Source organism: Quercus lobata, chromosome 4 (genome assembly GCF_001633185.2).
Source record: "Quercus lobata isolate SW786 chromosome 4, ValleyOak3.0 Primary Assembly, whole genome shotgun sequence".
Lineage (NCBI taxonomy): Eukaryota > Viridiplantae > Streptophyta > Magnoliopsida > Fagales > Fagaceae > Quercus > Quercus lobata.
The window spans coordinates 37,711,014-37,732,358 of record NC_044907.1 but is presented as its reverse complement, the minus strand read 5'-3'; the positions used below and the strand labels follow the sequence as shown (position 1 = coordinate 37,732,358).

General features: G+C 33.8%; 1 protein-coding gene across 1 annotated transcript in view; it reads left to right on the top strand.

Moving 5' to 3' along the window:
* The window catches only part of LOC115985148 (probable LRR receptor-like serine/threonine-protein kinase At1g56140), a 37,122-nt gene extending 20,142 nt beyond the window's left edge, over window positions 1-16,980 (top strand). Inside the window, exons 12-18 of the mRNA XM_031108114.1 lie at window positions 12,804-13,005; window positions 13,090-13,257; window positions 14,267-14,277; window positions 15,514-15,724; window positions 15,817-15,904; window positions 16,157-16,316; window positions 16,888-16,980. Of these exons, the coding sequence (XP_030963974.1) occupies window positions 12,804-13,005; window positions 13,090-13,257; window positions 14,267-14,277; window positions 15,514-15,724; window positions 15,817-15,904; window positions 16,157-16,316; window positions 16,888-16,980 (933 nt within the window). The remainder of the gene's footprint in view (window positions 1-12,803; window positions 13,006-13,089; window positions 13,258-14,266; window positions 14,278-15,513; window positions 15,725-15,816; window positions 15,905-16,156; window positions 16,317-16,887) is intronic.
* The last annotated feature ends 4,365 nt before the right edge of the window (window positions 16,981-21,345 follow it).

Sequence of the window (21,345 nt, the reverse complement as noted above, 5' to 3'; positions counted from 1 at the left end):
ATGTAACAAATATATTCATCAATGCAAAAATTTCCTTGAATATGATGCATATTTATAATTGAGATTATCTAATTAATTCCTAAATTACCACTAGAGGTTTTCCTTTTTGGCCCCTCAAATTTTCTTTGACCATCTAATTTGCTCTTGTTTTTTTCAGAATTTTATTTAAGTATGGCACAACCACTCTGTAATTTCTTCACTACTTTTGCAATTAATTTCCAACACCCATAATATCCAAAATATGTCTATAATCATGATAAGGATTTTGAATGAAACCTTTGTGATGCGTTTGGATAGCAAGATTTGGGCATGTCAATTTGGATTTGAGTGATTAAAATCCAAATATCTTGTTTGATGAAATCCAACTTTAAAAACCTTGGATTTGAAATTGATGGTTTTTAGACCCCTTAAAAAACACAATTGGATTAACCTAGGTAATTAACCAAGTCATTACTTAGTCTAAATTCCAGATCTAGGTTATCACAATCAAACAATCATATCATGCAAAGTAGCGGAAAGATAAATAACACAATGATATGATCACCTAGGAAACCAAACCGGTAAAAACCTGGGGAGGATTTAACCTAGTTATCCTCAAGGTAAACCTCAATCCACTATGAAAGAATCGAAGTTTTACAATAGGACTTAGACCACTATCATCCTATTGTTTCTCACCAGTAGAAACTTACTAACACGACCACGTGCAAGCTCCGAGACCACAGACTCCTTCTTTCTTGGATTCTCCAGCAAGTACAAGCACACCCGCTTGTGTTTCTTTAAGTTCTTATGGCAGCGATCATCAAGTTCTTGAACGAATCTCCTCTTGATAATCCTAAGTTTGTGTAAAGGAAAGCTCCTCACAGATCTCACAAGAGATTTACACAAACAGCAATATGAATAACACTAAAACGTGGCTAAGGTTTTCCTTATATACCTAGGGCAAAAATACAAAAGCCTAAACGTTTTAAATGAACTAGGGCTGAGTTGGAATTCTGCAAAAAAACGCATTCTGTCCTAAGCTTCGATCGATCGAACCAGGCCGAATTGCACTTTTAATTCTGCAACAACTTAAATCCAACTTTACATAAATGACACAAATTTGAGCAAGTCTAAACATGACTAAACAACTTGTTTTGATCATGGTTTGCCAATAATACACATTAGAGTTCTAAATACATAAGTTCCTAAGTCTTTAGAACCTAACAAATTCCCCCTTTGGCAATCCGTGACAAAACAAAACTAAAAGCTCAAAGTTTACAAAGAAAATCCCTTTACAAAAAAATGCTCATTATAATAAATCTAATCCTAACTACTATCCATCAGTTGTAAGTGTAGATAGCATCTCAATTGAATCAACTTGTATATTTCCTAAAACACTAAACAAAATGCATAACCGCATGTGTGAAAAATACAAGTAAACAAAATAAATTCTTGATTTCAACCAACACACAATAAAGACAAATATCAATGAACAACTCATAAATATAAATCAATAAGCAATTGAAACAAGAAACATATAAAACAATAATTGTATCTCCCCCTATCATGAATAGCCCAACAAAACAAAAACGAGCTAAAAAGGTAAATACAAAGTGAAGCACCTAGATACAATATAATCTCCACAAGCTCCAACACACAAAAAAAAATGCTCTCCCCCTAAAAACAAAAACTCTATAAGTGCTCAAATAAAAAAATACTCCCCCTTTTTGTGACGGAATGCCAAAGAGCAATCAAAATCCATCATCAAAAGGAGGTGACAGTAAGGATCGTCGAAACTGTGCCAACTCTGCATGCAAAGCACGGATCTCATCGAGCACGTCCACCAAAATTTGTCCATGAGGCACCTGAACGGTCAAAACATGATCCAACATACGTCGAATGTTTAAATCATACGAAGTAGTCGGTGGAGGTACATCAGCATCAACAGCAGCAACACCAGACGCCTCAGCCGTATCAGTAACTGTAGAAGAGGGAGGAGGGGAAACAACACCAGATGACCCACCTTTAGGACGCGTAGAGCCAACTCTTAAGTGAGCAGCCCTTTGCCTAAGGAAGGTGGCACCTATGGGAGCTATGACATGAACGAGCTCACCAGCAAGGAAATCAACTAAACCGAGAAACAACAAAATCCTATAAATGAAAATAGGATGGATAAGAGCATGAGTGATAACAAAACTCTTATGAACTTCGTTCAAAGAACGAAGAAACAGATGAGGGAAGCTGATAGACGCACCGAAAACAAAAGCATACAAAAACACACATCGCTCAAGAGGGATGATGTGGAAATGAAAAATAGGCCACAAAGAATGACACGCTATCCTAAAGAAAAGATAGACAGTCTCAGTAAGCTCAGCAGACGTGATCTAAGGATCAGAACCCCACTGGATAGAAGACCTAGTGATGTAAGACATAACGTCATCTAGGGGTGGAGACTCCTCATAAGGATAGACAGGCTCCCTAACAACCGGAACCCCAAGAGCATCAGCCATTATCCGAGGGGTAATGGTGAACTCAACACCTTGTATCCAACTCCAAACCAGGGTGCTGGAATCATAAACGTGGCAAGAGAGATTTGAAAAGAACTCTCTAATCAGGGCGGTTAGAGGTGGATGATCTACCTCTAACAAAGACAATCAACCTCTACTCTCAAGGTTTGCCATAATGGTAGGATTAACCTCATCTAACACAACAAAATGCTCAGCCCAAATCTTTCTCTTACAGTTCAGTTTCTCATAGACCTCTATGCTTTTGTTATTCCTGAACAACTCACTCCTAGAGGGAGACTTAGAGGAAGTGGACGGGGTCCTATGGGCTCTAGTCTTCCTAGGCATTGTGCTAGGAAAAGGACAAAGACACAAAGCGGGAAAAAAAAAAACAAAAACCAAGGGCAGACTGCAAGTTAGCACAAAAAAAATATAGAACAAAAATCTATATGATGCATGAACAATTTAAATGTCATGATGCATGCTCTAATGCAGTGCAATTAAGTTCAAATTAAATTCAAGTTCACAAAATTGGCATGAGCATAGAGTTTCTAACAAAAACCCCAAAAATTTGAAAAACCACTTGTTCAATTGGTAAAAAATTGACCAATTGATCATCACACAAGATAGATTATATAAAATAATGATCAATTACAACAATTCAACAAGCCAATTTCATCAATTGAAATCAATTTGAACAAAATCCCCAAATTCGGATAAATACAAGCCCTATAATTTTCAATTTCGCACAAAATACCAAATTGATCAAATTAAGCATCATAGATCATGATTATAACATTATAGGAACAAAACCCAATGATCAATTTCAGAAAAAGAGGCTTGAAACATCAAAAACCCCAATTTGAAAGGTTCCGAAAATACCCAATGAAATGCATGAAAACATGAAGTAAAATGCAAAAGGAAGGGCATAAAGGACTTACCGGCCTATAGAGAGAAAACCTTACAAAAAATCCGGAGGAAAACGACAAAAAATTTGTGGGCAAGCCTTGTCCAATTCGGAGAGAGAGAAAAGTTAGAAAACCTTTTTGAAAAGTAAGTCTGAACAAGTCAAACTCTGATTTTAAAAAACCTGATTCACGATTTTCGATTGATCGAAAATCAGTTTCGATTGATCGAAACAGATAGAGGCTTCTTTTAACAATTTTAAAACAATTTCGATTGATCGAAAAACAATTTGGATCAATCGAAGCAGACAGAGGCTTCCTTAAACATTTTTAAACAATTTCGATTGATCGAAAAACAGATTGGATCAATCGAAATAGACAAAGCCTTACAAAATTTTTTGAGAAAAAACAAAGTTTTTGAAAATAATAAAGACACATTTTAGAAACACCTCAAAGCATTGATGAACAAAATGCATGAGTATGTGATGAAATGTATTTCAAAAACAAAGTTTTAAATCTAGTTTTCCCAAAACTAAGATCATCAAACATTCTCCATAAATTCTCAAGCATCAAATCTGTTTTGCATAAAAACTCAAAGTATTTGCAAACTTGGTTGGTCACACCAAAGACACACAATAATATGTACAATGTTTAGCAAAGAGTAACTTGTGTAGTGTGTGCAACTAGCAAAAGTTAGAGATACATGTGAGGTGATATGTGTATAGCATTTAAATACAAAATCTACAAAATTCATCACATAGAATTTGAAAGAGACTATTTCCAAAAGAGTTACATCATATAACCCCCACATCTTCTAGATCATAAGCTTGCAATCATGTAAGTTTGATTTTGCCTCATATTGTACACATCAATTTTAAATTATTCAGAAACTTATTAAAATAGTCAGGATAATGTACACACCAATTTTAGCAATTATTTGATTTAGCTTTAAGTCTAATAATGTATACATCAATTTTAGCATTTAAACCGAGGCTACACCTTATGATCTTTTTGTGCATGTGCTACACTTTCTTGAGCATAAAATCTTACGATATGCACTAAGGTGTTCATGATTGGCTAGTGAACAGTGGTGAGATGGTTATTTATCCCTTTCTTTAAAAGTTCAAGTCCGACAGTCAAAGACATGTGACTTCAAGATCAAGACAAAGTGATCAAAACCATAAACATCTTTCCCACACAACATGCACTACAAAGCTTCAACTAGTAAAGTGCAATAAGTAAGTTCATCAAAGCTAAACAAAGTACAAAAGACATGTCATGTGAAAATAAATTGACCAACCTTGTTTTCAAAAACCAAAAAAATAGTGCAAAACACAACTTGCTTCCTTTTTCTTCCTTTTTTTTTAATTTTTTAAAAAAATAAAATAAAATAAATGAAAACAACCTAGAATGAAATGCATAAATGTTATGCAATACAAATCCTAGAAACAAAGAAAACAAAAACCAAAGAACAATGGTCACAAAGAATAGCAATGAAACACAAGGACCATGTCAAAAGGACTCAATTAGATTGAGCATTTTGCATCCAAAACTTTTTAGATGCACCACGAGCATTGGAGTTCTTATTCACATGGGAATGATTTCCAACACCAGGATTGGAATAAAGGTTTAGAGTCTTTACCAATTCACCAATGAGTACCATAGGATCTTGTGCTTAAGGCACAAATACTTTTGATTTGTTTGCTCTCTTAGCAGCTTGTAGCTTGTAACAGTTTGGACGAATGTGTACAGAGTTTCCACAAAAATGACAAACCCATGCAGGCTTATCATGTGACTTGTCCTTAGAAAGGGTAGGCTGCTTAGGTTTAGACTCTTTCAGATTAACCCTAATCTTCCTAGGAGGTGTAACTTCTAAGGGTTTGACAATCTCACTCATAGGGGGTTCAGAAGAAGATGAAGGAACAAAAATAGTGGAATTGGGTGCAGACACATTGATGTTTTCTACAAAACCTAACCCAGTTTTGTCAGAAGGAGACTTTTGAACACTAAGCATATGATCAAGTTTGGAACTAGCAAACCTATTAGATTGTTCTCTAGCAACAGAAAGCTCATGTTCCAAATTCTTAACTTGATCAAGTAAAAGCATGTTCTCAGTCTTCACATTATTCAAAAGTTCAGTAGCATCAAACAGTTTAACAAGCAAATTTTTCTTACCGAGCTCAAGAGATGCAATTTTCTTCAAGCCTATTTCAACATTCATAGCATCCTTTACAGCAACTTTGCAAAGTTTATTGTAGGCTTCTTAAAGATCTGCATCCTCAAAGAGTTCCCCATCAGAAGAGTTCTCTTCAACAGATACACTTTCATTGATTACAGCAGTAGCAGTGAAAGCAATGAAGTTTCCTTCCTCGTCACAATCAGACTTATCATTAGAAACTTCACCATCACTAAGGGTTACAGCCATAGCCTTACCCTTAGACTTCAAGTAAGTAGGACATTCAGATTTCATGTGACCTTACCCTTGACATCCAAAACACCGAGGACCCATAGAATTATTAGAAGATTCACCTAATTTTTCTCTAGGTTTATCAGTGTTGTTAACCTTAGTGCACTACAAAAAATAAGCTTATTTGCGATGGTTAAAGTTTGTCGCAAAAGTACAAAAAGCCGTCGCAAATTCGTATTATCGACAGCAAAAAGCCGTCGACATCCGTCGACAAAAGCCTTGTCGGTAATATTATATTGCCAACAAGGCTGTCGCTAACACTTATTTTCGACAGCAAAACTCCGTTGTAAGTACTTAATAATTGCCATTGCAAATTCAACTTCATACGAGGAAGTTGGACGACCAAATAGAGTTTGCGACGAACTAAGACTGTCGTTAATGTATTTTTTTTACAACTAAAAGTTAACACAAATACTTGTCTTGTCATTAAAAATAGAACTTCAAATGAGGAAGTTGGTCAACCAAATACCTTTTGCGATGAACAATGACCGTCATTAATGTATTTTTTCGACAACTAAAAGCCATCGTAAATACCTAGTTTTTCATCGAAAATATAACATTAATGCAACCAATTACTTTTTTTTTTTTTTTTGACAAACTTTAGCTGTTATTAAAAACTATTTATCTCGTCACTCATACATTATTTGCAAAAAAAATAGCTCCATCGAAAAAAAATTTATGATATTTTTATTTTATTTGATAATATCAAATATTTCTGTATATGGAATAATTAATATATAAATTACAAACACAAATCCATAATTGTTCATAAAAGTTTCTCCATTCAAATAACAAACACAAATCCATAATTGTTCAAAAATAATAAGTGCATTAAAAATGAAAATATTAAAAGGTCTATAAAATAGCATGTTGTTCAATAAAACACGAAGGCTATATCATATCCTTTACTAAACTTGAAAGTATAAATATTGGAAGATCAATTATCATTTGAGTTAGTGTCGTCCTCCATCTGAAAGTCATCTTCCTCCTCATAGTCATCTTGTGTCATTATTTACATTGTGATCTCCTCCTTTAGCATTGGTTTGCAATATTTTAAATTAAACTGAATAAATATATAAGAACATTATAGTGCTCCAGTTAATGAGAACTTAGAAGAATACATCTGCCACCAATAACCATATTAATAGTACATCTCCATCACCCTTAACAATATATCCATCATCACAACAAGTCACATGAAATCACATATGTACCAACAATAGCAATTAATTGAAAACTATAATGAGCAAATTTATCACTTATTTCGACAACCTAAATAAAATAACAAAAAAATTTAATGTTGATTATACTGAGAAAATATATATATGTGTAGTAGTTGCTTGCATATAATTAAAGCCCATTGATTTCAAAACATTTTTTATAATAAAAGCTATCATCTCGTTCAATTGATTGATTGTTCTCTCCAATAACCACTTATCATATCATAAGTTTATAGAAAATTTGGAAAAAAAAGTTTAGAACTTTAGTATTTTTCACTTTTAATATAAATATAAATAAAATAATATAACTCTAGAGATTGTTAAAGTTAATAAGCCTTATATATATATATATATATGTGTGTGTGTGTGTGTGTGTGTGTGTGTGTTTGAACTACATTTATTCGTTAGTCTAATATGATCTATCAATATATATTGCATATAAATAATAAAAGAATAATATAATCACCAATCTTATTATATAACTATAAGCTACTTTTGTCTTTACTTGGAACTTTACTAACAAAGAAGAGGCAAACTCAAACAAGGCAAACTCTAAAAGGCTAAAACACAAATTGAACAAAGCACTATTATCAAGTGAAAAATGCTTCTCATGAATCCACAGATTGGTTAAGGACACCAATACACACAAACATTACACTATGGGCTAGTACCGAACTATCAAGAACTTTGCCTATAATACTAGATGATATATTATGAAAGAGGTATATCTAAACTAAACCCAAAATTTAGATAAATGAAATAAACAAGCAAATACATTTACAAAACCACAATACATTATCAAAAAAAAAAAAAATTTGAAAAAAAAAATCAAAAGATAAGGATCTAAGAAGACTAACCTTTTGGGTTTGATTATGATTGGGAGAAAGAGAGAAAATGAACAATAGATGGAGATAAGGGTGTTTTTTTTTAGTGAAATAGGAGTGTTAATATAGTGAGGGGGCAAGGGAGGACGGAGTATTTTAAAAAAAAAAAAAAAAAAAAAAAAAAAAAAAAAAAAAAAAAAAAAAAAAGAAGAAGAAGAAGAAGAAGGTGGGGGCGCTTGTTTTTTAGTAAAAGGGAGAAGAAAAGTGCTAGGAGGTAGGGTTTTGTCTTTTCCTCCCTTTTTTTTTTTTTAAACTAAAAAGTGGGGTTGTTTATTTTTTAGTGAAAGGGAGAAGGAAAGTGCTGGGAGCTATGGTTTTTGTCTTTTCCTCCTCTTTTATTTTTTTATTTTTAACTAAAAGATAATAATGATATTGTTATGTTTTCTTTTTTATAAAAATAATAATAATGATAATAAGCATGGCTGGGTTTGTTTGAAATCAATGTAACCTTATTTGTTTATTTATTTTTACAACAAAACCATGTATTTCATTTATGACAACCACCCCGCTTTTTTTTTTTTTTTGTCATCACTTTGAAATATCACTTTTTATTAATTATTATTAATAAAATATAGAAACACTATGAAATCTCACTTCTTGCAATTTTTTTTTTTCACATAAAGTTTTCTTTTTTGATAAAAGAAGATAGATGATTTATTTATTTAGTATCTCAATTTAAAATAGGAAAGAGAGATGAGAGACATTCTTCACATCGGCCAAAGCTTGAATGTGAATGTGACTTGGAGATGATTTAAGAAATTAAAATTTGGATGTAGTGAAGGGGATTACTTATTATGTACCCACAATTTTTCAGTTTTCCCATGGGTCATAGACCCAACTTCAATATTGACCATGTTTGGCCAAATTTTGCAAACTTTGACTACTCATTTTTCACAATCCAACCGTCTAATTTTTGTCATACTTTACAAACACCAATATATCACCACATTCTTCCAATCCAACGGTTAGATTTTGGATTTAAGTCTAGAACATTATAGACATGTGTCATTGTACCAACATATCAAGAAATTTTGATTGGTCACGTTCTCACAATCCAACCGTTTGATTGAGCTCAAAGTTCATCAAAAAAAATATTTTATCACACTCTTTCAATCCAATGGTCAAATTTTAAATCTGATTATGGCATAAGATGGAAGCATGTTGTTGTATCCACCTATCATGAAACTTCAATCACTAAAAATATTCAATACTCTTTCAAGAGAGTTATATATTATATAAACATTACTAAGAATTGATAAAATGATCTAAAAAACACAACCCAAAATCTACAAAATGACCATAATGGATTTGTATGTGACTTTTGACTACCTTGTTTTGCTATTTTAAAACTTGAAATTGATAAAAACATGAAAATCAAGAAAACCTTAAATAACTGACTAATACCCAAAACCCATGTAAAACCTCCCTGATCAACCTAATTTGATCAAATCTAGTGGTCCTAAAACTAACTTTGAAGTTTGACCAAAGATTGAACAAGTTTAATACACTTTGACGAATTTTTGCAAGATTTGACTACTCTATTCTCACAATCTGACCGTCTGATTGTCAATGTAATTTACAAACACAAATATTTCACCACATTCTTCCAATCGAACGGTCAGATTTTGGATATCTATCTAGTTGCATGATGGACACATATTGTTGTACCCACCTAATGAGAAACTTTGATTAACCCTGTTAACATAATCCGACCATCCAAAATGGCTGAAATACGCCATCAAAGCTAGGAGATGACCGAAATACCCATAAACTTCTAAAATAACCAAAACACAACCAAAAACCTACAAAATGACCAAAGTGCCCCTCAAAGCTTTAAGATTATCAAAATACCTTTTAACTCTAAAATGACCAAAATAGCCCTTAAGTACTTAGAGGGTCTTGAAAGATGTTTTTTTGCAGCTTTTAAAATTTTTTTTTTTTTTTTTTAAATCTAGATCTTTAAGACAAAATTGAGGAAAATTCACCATTCAAAGAAAATAACCATTTTTTATGGCCATGTATGTTGGAAATCACCTTTATTGTGATGGATTTACCTTACCATCACTAATACTTTCTTTTCTTAAGAAAATTTTAACTATTAACGACAACCAACATGTTCGTTGTAAATAACAAATGCAATATATAGTGATGGAAAAAAAAAAAAAAAAAAAAAAAAAAAAAAAAAAAAAAAAACGTCAAACACATGAAAAATAAGGGCATGAATTCCCCCTTTGAAAAAAATTACCATTGTCGACGGCTTAGGTCCATCACAAATCTTATTTATTGCGAGGGATCCAAGTCCATTAGTAATACATTCTTTCTTTTAAAACAAATTAACTATTTACAACGGTCAACATGTTCGTCGCAAATACAAACTCAATTAGAAAAAAAAATAAATAAATAATTGCGATGGATAAATGTCATCACAAATATGAAAACTAAGGAGGGAATTTTCCCTCCAAAATATTTTACCACTTTCGATGGCTTTATGTCTATCGCTAATATTCTCTTTTATATTTATGATGGAAGAATGTTTGTCACAAATACTAACACCATAAAAAAATTATTTTTGGTATTTTTGATGCATGAAAGCCGTCACAAGTGTTAATAGTTCCGACGGTTTTTCTATAGTCGTTGTAAATAATACTTTATTGGCAACAAATATTTTTATTTCGTCGCAAAAAATAAGGTGGGAACAATTCCCTCCAAAAAAAATCATATTTTCGACAAAAATAATAGGTATTTTCGACAGACTTAATAGGCATTTTCGACAGACTTATTTTGCTGTCACAAATGTTTTAATATTTGACGAGTAATTGTCGACGAAAGAGGCTTGCCGTCGAAAAAGCTAGTTTTTCCGATAGCTTTTTGTAGTCGCTGAAAAAGTTTTGTCGCAAATAGCAATCTTTTTTGTAGCGGTGGGATCATTCTTTCTAAAGTTTCTAGGTTCAGTAGTGTTCTTATCTCTTGCCCTTCTATTGTTGTTTCTAAGAAAATTCCTAAAGTTCTTGGCAAGGTAAGCAATCTCTGTAGCAGAAAGCTCATCATCAAATCCACCAACATCAACATCATCAACTAACTTAAGAGCCATTGATTTGAATTTACTAGTCTTAGGTAGGTCCAACTCATAGGATTGAAGAGATCCTTCAAGTTCATCAATAGGGATGAAGTCCACATCCTTACTCTCATTGATGGCAGTCACCTTGGGTCTAAAATCTTCAATCAAAGATCTAAGAATCTTCCTAACAATTTTAGGTTGATCATAGATTTCACCCAAGTTATATGCAGAATTAACAATATCATTAAGTTTAGCATAGAATTCATCAAAAAATTCATCATCAGACATCCTAATGCTTTCAAATTTAGAAGTTAACTGCTGCAATTTATTGATTTTGACAGCCTTTGTGCCTTTATGCACAGTCTGGAAGATATTCCAATTAGTATGAGCAACCTCAACATTAGAGATTTTCTTAAATTCCTCCATAGAAACAGCGTTAAAGATGGCACTCATAGCTTTGCTATTGAACGCGGTTGCTTCTTTTTGAGAAGTTTACCACTCACTAACAAGAGTCGTGGGCTTCTCCCATCCGTATTCAACGGAGTTCTAAACTCTCTCATCAATTGATTTTAGGAATGCTTTCATCCTTATTTTCTTATAAACATAATTATTCTCATCAAAATGAGGAGGAATAATAAGAGAATGTCCGTGTTTCATGACAACAGAGGTTAAAGATCAGCTCAGAGATCAAAAGATCAACAACAAGAGAGCAATTTGCTCTGATACCACTTAATGGTTTTTAGACCCCTTAAAAAACACAATTGGATTAACCTAGGTAATTAGCCAAGTTATTACTTTGTCCAAATTCCAAATCTAAGTTATCACAATCAAACAATCATATTATACAAAGCAGCGGAAAGATAAATAACACAATGATATGATCACCTAGGAAACCAAATCGGTAAAAACTTGGGGAGGATTTAACCTAGCTATCCTTAAGGTAAACCTGAATCCATTATGAAAGAATCGAAATTTTACAATAGGATTTAGACCACTAACATCCCATTGCTACCCACCAGTAGAAACTTACTGATACGATCATGTGCAAGCTCCGAGACCACGAACTCCTTCTTTCTTGGATTCTCCAGCAAGTACAAGCACACCCACTTGTGTTTCTTTAAGTTCTTATGGCAGCAACTGAATGATCATCAAGTTCTTGAACAAATCACCTCTTGATAATCCTAAGTTTGTGTAAAGGAAAGCTCTTCACAGATCTCACAAGAGATTTACACAAACAGCAATATGAGCAACACTAAAACATGGCTAGGGTTTGCCTTATATACCTAGGGCAAGCCTTATATACTTAGGGCAAAAATACAAAACCCTAAACGTTTTAAATGAACTAGGGCTGAGATGGAATTCTGTAGAAAAACGCATTCTGCCCGAATTTCGATTGATCGAGCCTAAGCTTTGATCGATTGAACCAGGCCGAATTGCACTTTTAATTCTGCAACAACTTAAATCCAACTTTACATAAATGACACAACTTTGAGCAAGTCTAAACACAACTAAACAACTTGTTTTGCTCATGGTTTGCCAACAATACACATTAGAGTTCTAAACAAAAAAGTTCCTAAGTCTTTAGAACCTAACAGAAATGATATCTAAAATCAATGGATTTGAAATAAAGGCAATTCAAGTCTGTTGATTTAAAATCCAAATCTAAATTCAAGTTTCCAAGAACACAACCGTGATATAGTCCCTCTCCAATTTCCCTGTAAAATTACCTCCTTTATTTTATCCTCCTTCCTGTTTTTTTGTTAATTTTTTAGTTTGTTTACTCCAGGGGAATCTTTTTTTGAAGGATTTTGACATACGAAAGGATGCCGGTGGTTTATCTTTAGTAGCTGTTCAGAAGGAACTGAAAAATGTTCAGGTATCACAAAACTACCTTGAAATCCATCTCTTTTGGGCTGGAAAAGGGACTTGCTGTGTAACTGCTCAAAGTATTTATGGGCCTTCTATTTCAGCTATCAGTGCTACCCCAGGTAATAAACTGCTAAAACTGTAGGTGCAATTCAGAAAAATTAGGTACTGGCTTCCTCACATGTTATTGACTAACTTTTGTATAGAATTTCCAGTTACACCCACTGTTAGTAGAGGACCTCCAAGCAGCAACAAGAATAGCACTGGTCTGATTGTAGGTCTCATTGTTGGTGTTGGAGTTTTGAGCTTTGTTTCTATTTCCGTGGTTTTCTATATTGTTCGAAGAAGAAAACTGCTAACCAATGATGATGAAGGTAAGCCAAAAATCATGTTGCTGGTACATGATAGTTGTCACTTGTCAAACTTAATCTTGATTGCCTGATGTAAGTTAGAGCTACTGTACATCTATTGCTACGTCCAACCAAATAACAATTAACAAACAATAGATTGCAACATCGCCCTTTTTTTTAGTTTCTTCCCTGTATATTTTCCCTATACATTCTTTTTTCTTTTTGTTTTGAAATTGCGTGGCACTCTTTACCATGATATCTTGGTTCTTGATCCTGTGATTGGTGAGAAACTGGCAATCGCAATTATTGTAGAAGTAAATTGATCCCAAAAAAAAATGAAGATTCATAACCCCATATCCATAACAATAAACTATTTCTTTTACTAGATCTAATGCATTTGCATCTTCTGTTATTGTTATCTTTCAACTTCCGTTTGAGTCAAAATTTATTCAAAGTTCTTTAATCAAATGAACAAATTTATTTTCTACTTGTTTCTGATTTAGGCTATTTTCCCAAATTCATATTTGTCTATGTCGCCATATCACAAATTCATATTCCTTTTTTTGGGCTATTGCGGATTTGGACTGTTCAATCTTCAGTGCAACTTGCTCTTTACATTTGGTATACTTATAAAACAAAGCGTCGTATGGTGAAATGAGGTCCATTTTATGTCACTATATCCCAATTTTAAGAAGTGAATCTGTTATTAAAAATCACTGATTTACAGAAATCTACTTATAGTGGGTGATGAATTGATGAAAAAAGGGGTAATTTATATTTTATACCTGGCTGATTTCAAATAAGCCCTAAACTTTAAAAGGTTACATATAAAAGAACCTAGTATTTTATCAAAAGTTTCAATTAACCGCTTCTGTCCATGTTTCCTATGTCGTCATTTATTTATAAAATGGTGAATCTTGCTAAGTCCAAAATAATGTTGTATTTCCTCTCTCTCTCTCTCTCTCTCTCTCTCTAAATTTTATGCGGTGTCAAATTTTTGTGACACTAATCTTTGTAAAACACCATTGTTTAGGCATGTTTATGGTAAGTGATGTTAGAGAAAAAATAGATGGAGGGGTGAAATGAAATGTTTTTCAAAGATCAAGGTGTTAGTTGATTTTTTTTTTTTTTTTTTTTTTTTTTAAGTATAGAGTTTAATTGAGATCAACTCAAATTATATGGTTTAAAATATAATTTGGCCAAAAAAATAATTATTGGACACACATTCTAAGTAGTCTCACTTCAAACAAACTACATATAAAATCATCTAATGCCTTATAGCTGAATTGACACCTCTCTTTTCACAAAATACTTGGGGTGTAGGGGGAAAAAATGTTCGAACTACGAGGTTAGCAGCATGTTGTAATTATCTCTTTAAAAAAAATAAAAAATAAAAAAACTACGTATAAAATCTTGAATTGATGATTCCAAAAATTTAATATTCTCGTGGATGGTTTAAAGTTTGAGCAGCTGAGTAATTACATCTTGTGGAGGGTATAGCATTTTTAGTCATTACATTTGATTCAAATAAAGAGTTTCCAAAATGTTTTAGCATTAGGAGATTCTGACCAAATAATTGAAGTCATAGGCAAACATAATTAATTTTTTGTTACTAATGTTTTAGCAACAAAGAACGGTTCTTTTTTTCTTTTATCCTTTTTTTTCCTAGATATTTGTATGGTTTCTTACCTGATCTATGAAATGGAATCCATAAGATGATCTTTCTGCTGTTAATAGCTTGCTTACTGTATTGCTTGTATCATTGGAGGGAAAAAGGAGACACTTCAAAAAAATTAATTTATTATTATTATAAAAAAATTTGACATTTTGGACCCAATGAATTGAAGGCTATCTAGTGTTTTGTAGAACATTTATCTTTGGGAAATGTTGTCATCCCTGCTAATACTTTTCCTTTGAATGGTATGAGCCGCATGAGATTGAAAATGATTAAACTGTACATAAAATTTCATTTTGAAGATTACCATTAAGCAACTACAATGTTTTGAGTTTCATCCTTAAAATTTTTATATATAAATGGATATTGTATTGTTTTGTTTAGTTTTATTTTATTTTTTTATGTGATTGTATTGTTTTGCTTTACATTGTTTGACTTGAGCCATCAATCAGATAAGAAGTGTAAATTATATATATTAAGCCATCCATCCTTATAATTAGCCAAACCCTGCTTTTTAATTTACTCTAATGGATTATAATCATATGTAGACGTGGTTCTTTTTTTAAAATATTTTCTTTAATATTTTGTTTGGTACTTTGTAATAGGGAACACTTTATGATGGGAGAGTAGTTGCTGTGAAGCAAATTTCTGTAACATCACACCAAGGAAAGAACCAATTCATAGCTGAGATTGCTACTATATCCGCTCTGCAACATCGTAACCTTGTGAAGTTGCATGGATGTTGCATTGAGGGATATAAACGACTCCTTGTGTATGAGTTTCTAGAGAATAAAAGTCTTGATCAAGCATTATTTGGTATGTGAACCCGTCTTTGCTGTTTCTGTGTTTGTGTGTGTAACTAGTTATTTATACTATGTAGATTAAATTTATATGCTTGCATGAGACAGGAAATAGAACTTTGAATCTCAATTGGTCAGCACGCTTAGATATACAAGAGGTTTATCTTATCTTCATGAGGAGTCATGGCTTCAAATTGTACACAGAGATGTGAAGGCCAGTAATATCCTTCTTGACTCTAATCTCATTCCCAAAATATCAAACTTTGGCTTGGCCGAACTTTATGATGATAAAAAGACACACATAAGCACCCACGTTGCAGGACCATGTAAGACCCTAGAGTCTTAGCTTGTCACCTTGTGCTTCTGAATTACATAATCCTTTTATTTTATTTTGTTATTTTTTAGTTATGTTAGTACTAAACTTTAAGTGCAATTTTAACTGATATAGTGGGTATCTTGCACCAGAGTATGCCATGCGTGGGCACCTTACAGAGAAGGGTGATGTGTTTGCCTTTGGTATTGTGGCTCTTGAGATTGTTAGTGGGAGGCCAAATGCTAACTCAAGCCTGGAAGAAGAAAAGATATATCTGCTTGAATGGATATGGACAGTATTCTTGCACTCCATGTATAAGATTGTTATCTTTCTTTAATTGAATGGATTTTTGTTTTTTTGTTCTAAATAAATAAATTAAACTTGGATCTTCTTAAGAGGAAAGTTTGGACGTCCAAAGGAAGCAAAATAAATTGTAATTAATAATTTAGAGTATTTGAAAATAAGCCCACTTTGTTCCATAATAGGAAATGAAATGAGTCTCCATACCCAAATCTACCCTAGCAAGAGCCTAGTTTTGTGTGACCAAAATTTTGCAATAGCTTCTTTCAATGTTATTTTATTAAATCCAAGATAAGACATAAGTTTTATTTCGTTTTGGTTGTTCTTATTTATGCAAAAGTTAGATTCACAAAATGAGCCTTTGTATGAGTTTAGGGGAAAAAACTGGATTTTATTTAGATCCCTTGTAAAACATGATTGTCTTATTCATTCAGACAATTAGAATACTCATTACCAATATCTTTATACTATATTATGAACAACTAGACTCATTGAAACAGAAAGTATGAATTTGGATTATATGTAATATTGTAAAGCTGTTCTAATAACACATGTATCTTTCTCAGGCCTGGCAGTTACATGAAAACAACCGTGAAATAGACCATGTGGACTCTACATTATCAAAATTTGATGAGAAAGAAGTAAAACAGCTGATATGAGTATCTCTTCTATGCACTCAACCGTCCCCAACATTATGGCCATTAATGTTGCGTGTGGTGGGAATGCTTTCAGGAGATATTGAAGTAAGCACTGTAACTTCAAGGCCAGGATATTTGACAAATTGGACATATGATGATATAACCAATGTATTGACTGAGGGTGCAACTATAGGAACTGATACTAGCTATTTCAACTCATCATTAGCGAGTACAAGCATGGTGGTTACTGCAGAAAATTCAACAGCAATTGAATCTAAACCTATGCTTGGTGAGATTTATTAAGGGTCGATGAGAATTATTCTCTATTTTTCATCAAATTTTATCTAAGTGTGTAAATTGAAGATCTTCTTGTGTATTATTCAATTCCTAGTTGTATATGTATTTAAAGCATCATAGATGTAATTGTTTGGCATGAATTTTTCAATCTTCCTTTTGTGAGTAAAGAAAATCTAACTGAACTAATCTAAGGTGAGTAAAGTGCCAAATTTCAAATCATAGATAGGCAACTTAAATTTTGGTCAAACTACATGCAGGTAAGTTGTAATTTGCCCTTTTATTTTTTTTATTTTTTTTATAGGAACTGGGAAGATTAAAATTTTTATTCATGAAATGATAAATGTTCTACATCATAAGCTAAAGCCATGTAATCTCATACTAGGTGAAGTTCTTTACTAAAAAAGAATAGCTATTTCACTTATCCATCCATCATGGTGAAATGGCAAGTATGTGAAAATAATATATACAATACGGGCTAAAATGTAAAATTCACCCTCTAAGTAGGGGCAAAGTTAAGTAATGTATGACGCCCCTCCAAAAATTTTTAAATCTTCTCTAATTGTAGGTAAAACTTGGTCTCAGTTCCTTTGATTTAAGAGCTGGTCCCACTGGATAAAAAACTTGGCCCCCCTTCTACATGTCAACCATAAGAATTGCCCCACTCCAAATCCCGACTTTCCAGCTATAAAAATTCACTCATTTTCTCTTTTCCATTCTCCTCTAAAAGCATAGCTACAGCCAAATCCCTTCTTTGCTTTTTTGGTTTTTTTTTTTTTTTTTCTTTTTCTTTTTTTTATTCTAAGAGCCTAAGACCATATCCCATGTCCACATCCACATCCATATCCTTTACTACCCTTCACTTTTACCACTTTTTATTCATTCAATTTTCCTGAAAGGATAGCGGATAAAACTAAGATGTAGTACATTAGTACAAAAGTGATTTTCAAAATATTTTTTTACCATAGTAGTTGTGGGGAGTGGACCTGAGCTCTCCCTTAGGATCTTAGCCTGAAGAAGAAGAATCAAGAAGCCCCCTCTATGGTAAAGGCCTAACCCAATTACAGTCAAGGTACAAAGGAAGCCCACTACAGGAAAAGCCATTCGAAGACGATGCCAAGGAGATCCACGAAGCACGTGCTCCTAAGGAAGTGCGAGAAATGCCTGCATGTGTTGCTGAAGAGGCCAATCTTCACCTGATCATGATGGGAACTCGTCAAAAAGAATGCAGAACCCAATTCAACAATCTCCTCGCATTTAAGACTTCTCTTAAATGCTAATTAACTAACCTAAGTAGGGAGGACACCCGAAAATTTGCCATCATGATCAAGAAATGGCAAGGAAGGGTACTGATGGAACAAGTATCTCTCTAAGATCCAACTAATGGGCAGGACAGTTGGAGGAGGAGAAGGGCTATAAGAGTGAGAAGGCTCTCCATAAGTGTTCATCCTTCTTCGTCCTTGTACCCACCTCAGGAAGATTTTTTTATACAAGTGAAAAGTTGTGATTCAGTCATTTTTATCTTTGATTATTTGTTTAGTTCTCCCATTGTGGATTTCATTCTCACACTTATCATAAATTAGTTATGTAGATCAAGAAAATTATTTCTGCTCCTTTGCAATCGTGTTTTTGACACCCCCCCCCCCCCACACAGTAGTGTAATTTGGTTGAATTTAATTTCTATTTATTTTTTACCATAGTAGTCTAATTTGGTGATTTTATTATATTTGATTTCTATGAATGTTATGGACATAATTGTTCCAAAGAAAAAAGGAGAAACTCAGGGGGTAAAAATGACTTAAAATGCTCAATTGGTCAATTAATTTGTTAGTATTTTGAGTGCTAATATGAATTACATTGATAAAAAAAATTCTAATAGTGATCTTGTGCTATATATATATATATATATATATATACAAATATATAGTTAAGACTTTGGATTTAATGTTTGTTTTACTAAACTAATGTGCCAAGACATGTATGTACATATGTATGTATGTATGAATGTCATACTCTGAGTTTTTCTTGAATTGCAAATCAATATGGTTGTTTTCTCTCGGCCCCCTTAAGTGAAAATTCATGGCTCCCACCCCTTGTACGAGGAAAATTATTGAATACTCCGGGAGAACCATAAATGCGTAGTCCCCCCTATCACATGAATTTTGGGTCCTACCATAAATTTAATTAATGGGACATACAATTATGTGAGAAGGAGGAGTATGCATTTATGGTACTCCGTGTCGACACCTGGCCTCAATCGGAGAGGAAAACCGCCGTTGTCGGGCCTTTGTTCGACCACCCGCTATGGTGACGCTCCCGTATGCGCAGGTTCCGTTGGAGGCCCCACTCGATTGGTTCGTGCACTTGGTGTGGTTCGCGCAGAGCTTTGGGTGCTCTCTCTCTCTCAATGGAGGAAGGTACGTCTACCTTTGGCAGTGTGGTAGGAATCTTGGCCAAATTTTTAGGGATTACCAAAGGTAAGTAAAGTTGCAACCAATCATTGGGTTTTCCTAAGGTGTGATTGGTCACCTGTTTCTAGTTGATTTTATTACCAATCCTAGGCTAAGAAAAAGGGCATTTTTCCTAATCTAATGTGGATGGGAAAAAATATTGATTCTTGAGTCCGGAAGTTTGGTTACGTATGGGGAACGTGTTAGGCACCCCACAATGCCTGTCCAAGGACAATCTTTTGTTTTGATAAAACCTTAATTTTCGGAAATTAGCAGTAAAAAACATGATTTTGGCATTGGCTTTCAGGGCTTTCCATGCATGGGGTTTTGAGGTTTGGCTTTTGAAAGGGCGTGATCCTAATCTATGCTTTCCTAAGGCATTCAGGCAAAGTACTAGATTTCTGTGGCAAAAATCTAGTGGCATGTCACCTTACTTTCATGGCAGAAATTAGGCATCACTTTGCCTTAGGTGACATGGACTATGACAATCACACCGGGAGGGGGGAGCAGTTATATATATACATACATCATGCACAATGCTAGTACACAGAATAGGAAAGTAAATGCCTACATTCCTAGAGCATGGCCCAAAATATAGGTGCAAACAAGGGTCGTCATACTCTAGAGTTAAGGACGAATAGTACATGTCATGATATACCTAATACAACCCATCTAAGAGAGAAAGGAAAGAGGAAGGAAGGAAGGGGTTTTAAAAGAGTACATAACCAAATGGGAGAGGCTAGACCCCTAAAACTATTGAACATTTCTGCTTAGTTTATATTTGCATGCTTACGTCTTTGCCCTTTTTGCTTGCGCTTGGGAGATCGTGCCCTAGCTCCATGCGTTCTCGCTCCATGTGTGTATATGAAAAGGCAAAGACAAGAAACTAGAAGACAAGCAATGGAAGGAAAAGATGCAAAAAGCATATGAAAGAGGCATAAAGTAGATACGCATGATAGACATAGCAAGCAAAGAAACAAGAAAGCAAGCAAACAAGCGAGAAGGCAAAAAAGCAAGAAAGCAAACAAAAGGTGGTGTCCACGAGGGACAAATGTAGGTTTGGATCAAATGTCTATAACTTCATTGTGTTAAAGCATGGACAACACACTAGCAAGAAAGACTTGTGCATTAACATGTAAGCGAGCGTGTAAAGATGCATAGAAAGCTAGTGGGTGGCACAAATAAACATGGCAAGCATATCATCACATGGAGCGGAAAAGGGGGAAAGGTGTGCACGAAGCAACCGACATCATGGTGATGCATCTCAAATGGTTACATCCAAACAAGGCCTCATGGGTGTCGGATGTAATCACATAACCACAAACCCGCTAAGGGCATCAAGCATGGAAAAACCTAGAACTAGAGAGGCTAACACAAGCATAAAGCATAGAAGCAAGCAAGTATAGACATGCAAATAGGGGTGATCCAATTCCAAATCCTTTGATGCGGCCTTGGTGTATAGATGATTACAAAGACCATAGAGTCTAGATCGAGTCCTAACCATTAGGCCAAAACACAAGAAAATGCGATAAAAATGAACAAAAGGACTACAATAGCACATGGTATGACAAACAAGGTCTAGGCCTAAACACATAAACAAGTTGTGAAGCACACAAGAACATAGATGATGGCATAAAGCATG